The 9,543-nt window shown below is 67.9% G+C and overlaps 2 protein-coding genes and 1 non-coding gene across 4 annotated transcripts; 2 read left to right on the top strand and 1 right to left on the bottom strand.

Annotated features, from left to right (window-relative positions):
• Window positions 1-223: 223 nt before the first annotated feature.
• LOC117243767 lies at window positions 224-387 on the top strand. Its single transcript, XR_004495659.1, has one exon. It is a non-coding gene; the product is annotated as a U1 spliceosomal RNA (small nuclear RNA).
• Window positions 388-652: 265 nt separating this feature from the next.
• On the bottom strand, window positions 653-3,152 carry ATRAID (all-trans retinoic acid induced differentiation factor). The gene is made up of 7 exons (XM_015615839.3): window positions 2,989-3,152; window positions 2,486-2,616; window positions 2,105-2,176; window positions 1,302-1,373; window positions 1,116-1,237; window positions 925-1,025; window positions 653-827 (listed from the first exon to the last, which is right to left on the bottom strand). Exons 1-7 carry the CDS (start codon window positions 3,070-3,072, stop codon window positions 723-725), a joined length of 687 nt encoding a protein of 228 aa, XP_015471325.1. The 5' UTR covers window positions 3,073-3,152; the 3' UTR covers window positions 653-722.
• A 140-nt stretch (window positions 3,153-3,292) lies between these two features.
• Window positions 3,293-9,201, top strand: SLC5A6 (solute carrier family 5 member 6). Of its 2 annotated transcripts, none has more exons than XM_015615837.3 (16): window positions 3,293-3,452; window positions 5,598-6,041; window positions 6,126-6,191; window positions 6,268-6,319; window positions 6,396-6,463; window positions 6,552-6,706; window positions 6,873-7,013; window positions 7,101-7,230; window positions 7,295-7,383; window positions 7,455-7,567; window positions 7,662-7,729; window positions 7,843-7,929; window positions 8,044-8,228; window positions 8,307-8,410; window positions 8,477-8,598; window positions 8,703-9,201. In XM_015615837.3, the coding sequence occupies exons 1-16, from the start codon at window positions 3,360-3,362 to the stop codon at window positions 8,853-8,855; spliced, it is 2,070 nt and encodes a 689-aa protein (XP_015471323.2). In that variant the 5' UTR covers window positions 3,293-3,359; the 3' UTR covers window positions 8,856-9,201. The 2 variants fall into 2 exon arrangements, with proteins under 2 accessions (XP_015471323.2, XP_018860943.1); XM_019005398.2 differs by having other exon boundaries at window positions 3,432-3,475.
• Window positions 9,202-9,543: the final 342 nt, after the last annotated feature.

Raw genomic sequence — 9,543 nt, 5'->3', positions numbered from 1 at the left:
TTGTGGGCGGGGTTATGCAAACGAGGCGAGGCACGCGGCATGCCGGGACACGGCCCGCAAAAAGCCCGCGCTGCCCTCGCGCGTCCGCGGGCGCTGCGCGGGCCGGGCCGTGCGGGCCGGGCCGCAGCGCGGGGCCGGTTGGGTGCGGGGCCGGGCTCGGGGTGGGCGTGTGTTGGGGAGGCGTGGGGCGGGCAGGGCGGTTGGGCGTGGGGCGGGGTTGGGCATACTTACCTGGCAGGGGAGACACCATGATCAGGCAGGTGGTTTTCCCAGGGCGAGGCTCATCCCTTGCACTCCGGGTGTGCTGACCCCTGCGATTTCCCCAAATGCGGGAAACTCGACTGCATAATTTGTGGTAGTGGGGGACTGCGTTCGCGCTCTCCCCTGATCAAAGCGGTTAAAGAACAGATTCACTATGTGCGTTTGCTGTTTCGGTTGTTACCGGGGGATTCCCCAACAGACCATTTCCAGCAGCCGAGGCTCAGGCGCTGTTTCTCGGGGCTGGGGAGGTGGCGGAGGGCGGGCAGGTCCCGCTGCCCAGCCCCGGTTCGGCCCCAGCGCGGGGAGTTTGGGACCGGCCTGGCCCCTTCCCGTGCGTGCCACTGAGCCCCGGAGCGCCCACCCTTCCCCGCGAAGGAACCAGACGGACACACAGTGAGGACCTGCAGCTTTATTGATGCCGAGAGCCTCCCAGGCCTCAGAGCTTACAGCCCCTGCCCTGCTCAGGGGGTCTTGGCCTTCCTCCGCTGGGTGCCCCACAGCAGCAGCGACAGGGACACAGTGGCAGTGCCCAGGATTCCTCCAAAGAGAAGCATCGGGAATGTTCCCTGTCGGGGACCAGGAGTGAGCATCAGCACTCCCTGCAGCCCCTGCTGACCTGGCTGGGGCACAGCCAGAGAGAGGTTCAGTCCCACAGGAACTCACCTCACGCAGGCACTTGTAGCCGTGGAAGGGACTGTCACAGAGGCATTGGGTGAAGCCGGGTCCGTCAGGGGCACACACAGAGTTTTCAGGACATGGCCAGGCTGGCAGAGCAGAGCAGGGGGTCAGGGGCCGAGGCCAGACCCCACTGCCAGCCCCATGCACACATTGCCAGGGTCAGTCCCCCACCATACCGAGTTCCACAGAGCTGTTGCAGGGGTTCCTCTGTCCCTGGCACAGCCGGCTGCTCCCATCCACTGTCACGTTCTGCCAGGTGTCACTCCCGCCTGGACACTCCAGTGTCAGCGGCACCGCGCTGGGGGCAGAGCTCAGCACGGGCACCACGTCACCCCCCAGCCCCTACAGCCCCCAGCACTCACAGGCTCTGCAGGTGGATGAAACCCAGGAAGGAACCATTGGGGAGAGCCGTCATGGGGTTCTCAGTCAAGTCCCTGTGAACACACGGACCTTCAGTCTCATCTGGCACTGAGGGTACCCCTGGCACCTCACTGAACCTCAGGTGCTTTCCATGCACCCACGACCCCCCACCCGAGGCCCTGGGAGTGCAGCCCTACAGCCAGGGCTCAAAGGTCTCTGCAGAGCTGCTAAGGGACCGCTTGGTCATTAACAAAAACACTGAGGAGCTGAGGTGTCGTGCTGCCCCGAGGGCCACCACGGCTCACTGGGCACAACTGGGCACTGAGCCCTGACAGTGCCCTGGATGTGGCTGACTGTCCGGAGTCACCTCCCTGACTCCTGGCTCTCCAGCCTGGGGCCAAGGACGCTGTGTGCAACTGTGGCAAAAGTCAAGATGTGACCAAGTGGCTCATCTCTCACCTGCCAGCACAGGCCCCCACTGGAGAGCTGTCCTGTGACAATGTGCACCATGACAGAACTCCAGAAGGATCTGTCCCGTGCTCCCACTGGGCACAGAGGGGAGGCTGCCTGGTCAGAGAGGTCCCAGGGCTCCCCGTTTACAGATGGGGGTGGTTTCTGTTTGTTCACACCCTGTGGACTGTTACTGACAGCCATGAGGGCAGGGAGTGGCCACTGTCCCTGGGACCAGCAGGGCACGGCTGTGCTGGCCTGGGCCCATGGGAATGTCCCACCAAACCTGCCCCAACCCCTCTCCCAGCCCAGCCCAGCTCCTTGCAGGGGCCAGAGGGGTCCCAGGGGAACTCACAGGACAATGGCATCAGTGGCCTCGGCCAGCCCCGGGGGGACAGTGTGCAGGGAGCAGTTGCTCAGGTCCAGCCTGGGAAAGGGCAGTGGTTGGGGCAGACAGTATCATGCCTGCTCCCCACACTTTACCCCAATGCCCTTGTGACCCCCAGTGCCCATCTTGGCCCCTGCCCGTACCTGGTCCCCACACGCCACCACCATCCAGGATGCTCCATCCAGGCATTCCCCAGCCCTGCCATTCCCCTGCCACCACTGTGAACCCAAAAACCCATCCCGGCACGCTCCATCCCCCGAGCACCCCCATCACAAGCCCCTGACGCCCCCAGCACCCCAGTTTCGCCCCCAGCCCAGGCATCCCCGTCCTCCCCCGGGCCCCCCGTACCCCAGAAGCCGCCCTGGGGACGGAGCCCGCTCCCGGCAGCAGCGCCCATCGGTCTCAGTGTTGCCCCGGGACTCACAGAACCGGGACACGATGGAGCCGTTCCGCGGCGGCCCCGGGCAGAGCCCGCACACCTGGAGAGGTCGAGGGGGGGTGGGCAGGGGCGGCACAGGGGCACCCCCGACCCCCCGCGACCTCCGGCTATCCCCGGAGCCCGGCTACCGCCGCTCCCCGTTCAAGGACAGCCTCCTCGGCCTTGGGGCAACCCGCCACTGCCCCGACGTCCGGGCACCTCCGGGCCGGGCGCCCCCGGCCTCGGGACACCCCCGATCGGGGACGCACCGGCCTCGGTTCCCCGCCGGGAGCTCTCGATCCGGGCACCCCCGTGCGGGCACTCCCTGGCCTCTGGGCACCTCTCATCCGTGCCATCCTCTGCCCACCGCAGTCGCCCGTTTCCGACCCTCCCCTTGTTTCCGTGACCCCGGCCCTGTCCCCCCGTTGCTCACCCCGGTCCCGCGGGCGGCCCGGGGCAGCAGCAGCGGCAGCAGCAGCAGCGCGAACCCGCCCGCGGCCCCGCCAGCCCCGAGCATCCCCGCGCCACCGGGGCCGCACGGCGGGCAGCACCGAGCGGGAGGGGACAGATCCGTGCCCGTTCTGCCCCCCGCCTCCACGGGCCGGGCACCCTCTGGACCCGAACGAGGCCACGGAGGGTCCCCGGCAGCGCGGGGAGCGGGGCACGGTGACCGCCTGAGCGGGCGGAGCCGGGCCGGGGATGGGGCCGGGCCCGGGGATCGGGGATCGGGGATCGGGGATCGCGGATAGGGCCGAGGCCGGGGACCGGGGATCGGGCCGGGAGCCGCAGGCCGGGCCCCCGGTGATGCCGTCACGCCGCCGTGCGGAAGCGGCACCGGGAGCGGCCCCGCCCCCCCCCCGTCCTTCCGGGCGCGCCCCGGCTGCGGCGGCACATGGGGTGAGTGAGTGCTGCCGCCGCCGGTGAGTGTCGCACCGGGGCCGCCGGGACAAGGTCACCGCCGCCACCCGCACCGGGACCGCCTGCACCGCGGGCTCCCGGGATGGGGGCCCCGGGGACACCGGGACGGGGAGCAGAGCCCCGGGAGGGGGACACTGGGAACGGGGAACAGAGCCCCGGGAGGGGGACACTGGGGACGGGGAACAGAGCCCCGGGAGGGTGACACCGCGATCACCGGGGACACCGGGGAAGGGGAGTAGAGCCCCTGAGGGCACCGGGGACAGCGCTGGGCGCCTCAGGCGAGGTCCCCGGGTACACGGGTGACAGGGAAGGGTGTGATGGAGCGGGACACCGGGGAAGGCAGGCAGAGGACGGCAGGGACAGGGGCAGCAGGTTCTCCAGGCGGGGACACGGGGCACTCCAGGGCTGGGAGAGCGGGGCCTGGGGCTGCTGAGTTTTGTGGGGACATTCTGGGCCCATCTGGGGGAGAGGCCAGCAGGGTCTCAGTGGGGTGACCGGGACTTGGGATCACCAGGTGATGGGGATGTGGGGACACCAGGGCTGGAGGCAGCAGAGCCTCAGGGACACTGAGGGGAATGTAGGGCATAGGAGTCTTGGGCCAGGGCCATTCAGGAGGCTGTGTGACCATTGGGGACACGATGTAACCTCCCATGTTTAGTCTGGATGGGGGAATGTGGGGAGTGACCTTGGACGCTGGCCCTGAGCTGCTGCGCCTGGAGCCGTGTCCTGGTCAGGGACGTGGCAGCAGAGACACTGCCCTCTCACCCCATTCCCCACCCAGACACTGCCGGTGCCGCAGAGCCCCGTGCCAGCTCAGCCACCCACGGCCCTGTGGCAGGCAGGTCCAGGCAGGCTGTGCCAGGGGTGCCAGGAGGGGCTCAGCCTAATCCCACCAAGCATTCCCCAGGCAAGCATTCCTCCAGGGATCACGATGGGATCACAGCAGGCACTGTGCCACTCCCTGCCTGCCACCCCCGGTCCAGACTTGTCCTCCCTGTGCCCCTAACGCTGCCCAGCTGGGACAGAGGGTCCCTGCAGCCTGCACCCCCTCCCAGGCCGGGGCGGGGGGGCATCCACAGCCCTGTGGCACCAGCTGCTCCCAGGTCCCCGCAGTCCCCTGGATGTGGGGGGAGGCAGGGGCAGCAGTGTGCCCAGCTGTCCCCTCCTGTTGCACAGTGGCTGGAGCCGGGGCGGGGGCAGAGCACAGGGGGCTCTGGGGAGAGCCCTGTGAGCAGGGTCAGGGTGCCAGAGCTGCTGGATGCTCAGGTGTCTGCTGCACCTGGCTGATGCCCAGAGCCCCTGAGGCTGCCAGCTCCCCTCTGTCCGTGCCATCCCTGTGTCCATCCCTGGCCATGTGGGGTGTGTTCTGTGGGGGCCACCCTGCCCAGCTTCTGTGCTCCGGGACAAGGCTGTCCTGTCCCTCCTCTCCAGTGCAGGCTGGACTCCACGACCTCCCCAGCCCCATCCATGTACTCTGCAGGTCCAGGGCTGCTGGTGGGGCCAATTCTGGTGCAGGAGCCACTGCCCCAGTGCTGGCTGTGCTGTGCTGGCCCCAGAACATCGGGCTGCCACTAGGGCCAGGGCAGTTATGCTGGGCTTGGCCAAGCTCTTGCACCGGGGGCAGTTCTTACAGGGCCATGGGGTGCTGGAGTGGTTGGGCTGGGTTGACTTAGGTGCTGGTGGGACCGGTGCTGCCGGGTTTGGTGGGGCTGTGCAGGGCTGGGGTGGTTGGGCCAGGTTGGGTTTGGCTCGGGTGGGACCGGCACTGCCGGCTCGAGGCTGTGCAGCTCCAGGGGTGGTCGTGTTGCGTTTGGCTCAGGTGGGATTGGGGCTGTCCTGCACCGGAGGCGGCTGTGTTGGGTTTGGCCAGTTCTGCCGGCACCGGTGGTGCCGGTGCTGCGGGGGGCCTGGGTGGGACTGTTTTTGCAGCCATTGTCTCGGTGCTCTTTGAAGACTCTCCAGTTTCCTTCAGCGGGGCAGGTGGGGCGGCCCGGAGGTGGCCAAGCCCGGCCCAGAGGGAGGAGGAGGAGGAGGGTCCAGTCATTCTTCTCCCCCGCTCTGGGTCCTTGAGGCTGAGACAGAGCGAGCGAAGGTCCCTGCAGCACTGACACGTCCCTCCTGCAGCTGCCAGGGCCAGGCCGATGCTGGTCAGGACGTGCCGCCGGGGTCAGGAGTGCCCATGAGGCCGGCAGGGCGCGGGCGGCACCGGCGGGGCAGCGGCACAGGGACACGCTCACCATGGAGTTCACGGCCATCGACTACGGCATCTTCGCGCTGCTGCTGGTGCTGTCCTCGGCCATCGGGCTGTTCTACGCGCTGAGCGGCGACCGGCAGCGCACGGTGCAGGAGTTCCTGCTAGCCAACCGTGACATGGGCTGCCTGCCCGTCGCCCTGTCCCTGCTGGCCTCCTTCCAGTCAGCTGTGGCCATCCTGGGAGTGCCAGCTGAGATCTTTCGCTTCGGCACCGAGTACTGGTTCCTTGGCTGCTCCTATTTCCTGGGGCTGCTCATCCCGGCGCACATCTTCATCCCCGTCTTCTACCGTCTGCGCATCACCAGCACCTATGAGGTGAGCAGAGGGGACACGGGGAGCGCAGGGGGGTGTGGGGACCACAGAGACCCTGCAGTCAGGTGCTCTGACCTCTCCTTGCAGTACCTGGAGCTGCGCTTCAACAAGACGGTGCGAGTCTTCGGCACCATCACCTTCATCTTCCAGATGGTGAGTGGAGCTCGGGGTGTGGGGATGCAGAGGTCGGGGGCTGTGCACGGCTCAGCACTGCTCTCCCTCCCCGCAGGTTATCTACATGGGTGTGGTGCTCTACGCACCCGCGCTGGCCCTCAACGCAGGTACGGTGAGGACGGCTGGGGGGCCGTGCCAGGAGGCGGCTGCCCCTCACCCCGTTAACGTCCTCTGCACTTCCAGTGACGGGCTTTGACCTCTGGAGCGCGGTGCTGACCATGGGGCTGGTCTGCACGCTCTACACTACGCTGGTGAGTCCCTGCCGCCGCAGGTGCCCCGTGCCCCTGCCGTCAGGGCGGGCACTGTCATCCTGTGGTGACGGCCATCGTGTGTCCCCAGGGTGGGCTGAAGGCCGTCATCTGGACAGATGTGTTCCAGACGCTGGTGATGCTGGCGGGGCAGGTTGCCGTCATCGTGGTGGGCGCATGGCGGGTGGGGGGCATGGCCCGTGTCTGGCGCGTGGCTGAGCAGGAGGGCAAGATCTCCGGCATTGAGTGAGTGATCTCCTGGGACCCCCCGTCACGCTGTGGGGACGCTTAGGGCAGCCTGGGGTGGGGGAGAGGGACCCCGGTGCGGTGTGGTGGTCCATCCCTGTTGCCCTCTCTCCCATGGGGTGCCAATGAGCACCTGTCATCATGACGCCCCTGGCCCTCCCCACAGCCTGGACCCCAACCCCCTGGAACGTCACACCTTCTGGTCGCTGGCCGTGGGTGGGATCTTCATGATGCTCTCGCTGTACGGGGTGAACCAGGCGCAGGTGCAGCGCTACCTCAGCGCCCGCAGCGAGCGGGAGGCCAAGCTGTGAGTGGGGCTGGGGCTGGGGGTCCCTGCAGCTGGGATGGGCCCCCCCTCACTCCCCCAGGTCTGACACCCACACGGCGCCCGCAGCTCCTGCTACGCCGTGTTCCCCTGCCAGCAGATTGTGCTCTGCCTCAGCTGCCTCACCGGCCTCGTCATGTTCGTCTATGACCAGGAGCACCCGCTGGCACCCAGCCAGCGCTACGCCTCCTCTGACCAGGTGGGTTAAGACCCCCTCCCATGTCCCCTGCTGCCCCAAGCCCTGCACTGACCTCCTGCCACAGCTGGTGCTGTTCTTCGTGATGGACGTGCTGCGGGACCTGCCGGGGCTGCCCGGGCTCTTTGTCGCCTGCCTCTTCAGCGGTGCCCTCAGGTGAGTGGCAGCCCTGGGACGGTGGTTCAGGTGTCCTGGCCAAGCCCCCTCCTGCTCCCTCTCCTCCCCAGCACCATCTCCTCTGCCTTCAACTCGCTGGCCACGGTGACCATGGAGGACCTGGTGCGGCCGCACTTCCCCGGGCTGTCGGAGTCACGGGCCACGCTGATCTCCAAGCTGCTGGGTGAGTGGAATGGGGGTGGCCAGGGCTGCAGCCGCGGGGCTGGCATGGTGGGCGGGTCCCCAACACCACCATGACACCCCTCTGCCCTCCCCAGCTCTCGGTTATGGGCTGCTGTGCCTGGGGATGGCGTATGTGTCCTCCCTGCTGGGACCTGTGCTGCAGGTAGGCACGAGGCCGCAGGACCCCTGGCTCTGGCACCCCAGATGGGGTGAGGGACCCCCGGCCCTGGCACCCCCAGGGGCGCGGGGCTGGTGCTGAAGGCCGTGTCCCCACAGGCGGCCATCAGCATCTTTGGCATGGTGGGGGGTCCACTCCTGGGGCTCTTCTGCCTCGGCATGTTCTTCCCCTGTGCCAACCCCACGGTGAGTGTCCCCTGGCCCGGTCAGCATCCCCCAGCCCCGTGTGGGCGTGTGGGGAGGTGTGGGGCACCCTGAGTCCAGACGGGGGCCAGTGCCCTTCTTTGTCCCCTGTCGCAGGGAGCTGTCGTGGGGCTCCTGGCTGGACTGGTCATGGCCTTCTGGATAGGCATTGGCAGCTTCCTGCACAGCACAGCCGGGGCCAAGGGGGTCTCCCCAGCCAACAGCACAGCACTGCCCACTGTGGGCAACCTCAGCACTGTCCTGGCTACCACCCTGCTGCCCCCCACATCAGCACCCCCGAGGTGAGCGGGATGGGGGGCTCAGGGTGTGCAGGGTGTGGAGGTGCTGCTCCCCACACCTCCTGACCCCGTGTCCCCCAGGCCCACCGGGCTGCAGCGCTTCTACAGCCTGTCCTACATGTGGTACAGTGCCCACAACTCCACCACTGTCATCCTGGTGGGGGTCCTGGTCAGCCTGCTCACTGGTGAGTGTGGGGTGGTGGGGGGGCCACCGTGATCCCCCTGCCCCACTCACGGCCCTGTACCCCCAGGCCCCACGCCGCCGGCGGCACTGGACCCCCGCACCATCTCCCCCGTGCTGCCATGGCTGCTCTGCTGCCTGCCCCCCAAAATCCGGCAGTGGTTCTGCTGTGGGGGAGGTGACCCTGTCCAGGTGAGGGACAGACCGACCCCCAGGACCCCGAGGGGGAGGGCAGCATGGGTGTGTACCCCCCCATGCCCCTGCTGCCTCCCCTGCCCCCCGCTCTGTCTCCACAGGGTCCCAGCCATGTGGACACCATGGAGAAGAACAACGGGGTGCCCAATGGCCTGCTCCCCCCCGGCCCCGACCAGCAGGGGAAGGAGGAAGGACAGGGGTACATCCGCAGTGCTGGTGCCCCCATGTACACCGTGCAGGAAACCTCTTTCTGATGCCCCCAGCATGGGGGTCTTGGCCACACCCTTGCTCGGGGGGTGCAAACCCTGCTGGGGCATCCACAGACAGCCGGGGAGTGCCAAATGTCAGGCGGTTGGGTCTCTGTGGGGAGACTGGTGGGCTGCCCCTCCGGGGGCTCTGGGACCATGGCCTGGGGATGTTGGAGCAATGCCCCCCTCTCCGGGCCGGGACATTGTCCGGTACCCCCGGCCCAGCCACGTGCCTTACACACTGCTCCAGCGCTGGGGGCTGCCCGGCCCCCTCAGGGTGCCGAGTGCTCCCCCAACCCCTGTCACCTGTCTTTGTGTCTGGTGTCCCCCCAATAAATGTTTCTGGAGCACAGGTGTTGGAGGGTCCCAAGGAACAGCCCGCTCCCTGCTGTGTCCCGGGAACCCCGACTCCCCCAGCAGTGGGCTGGCCACAGAACCCCTGTCACCCCTGCAGTGACTGGGGTGTCTCCCCTGTCCTCCAAGAGCCCACAGGGCACATGAGACTGCCGCCTCCCCGAACACTGGGGTATTCCCACCGTCCCCCAGTAGCCCACAGGAGCCCCATTTTTCCAACTACCGGGGTCCCCATGGAGCTACAGGACCTCTCCTCATGTATTGGGGGGTCCCACTGTCCCCCAGGAGCCGCTGTTTCCCCAATCCCCGGGCTGTCCCCGGTCTGTCCCGTGCCCAGGAC

This window comes from Parus major, unplaced genomic scaffold (genome assembly GCF_001522545.3).
Source record: "Parus major isolate Abel unplaced genomic scaffold, Parus_major1.1 Scaffold276, whole genome shotgun sequence".
Lineage (NCBI taxonomy): Eukaryota > Metazoa > Chordata > Aves > Passeriformes > Paridae > Parus > Parus major.
This window is presented reverse-complemented; position numbering and strand designations above follow the sequence as displayed.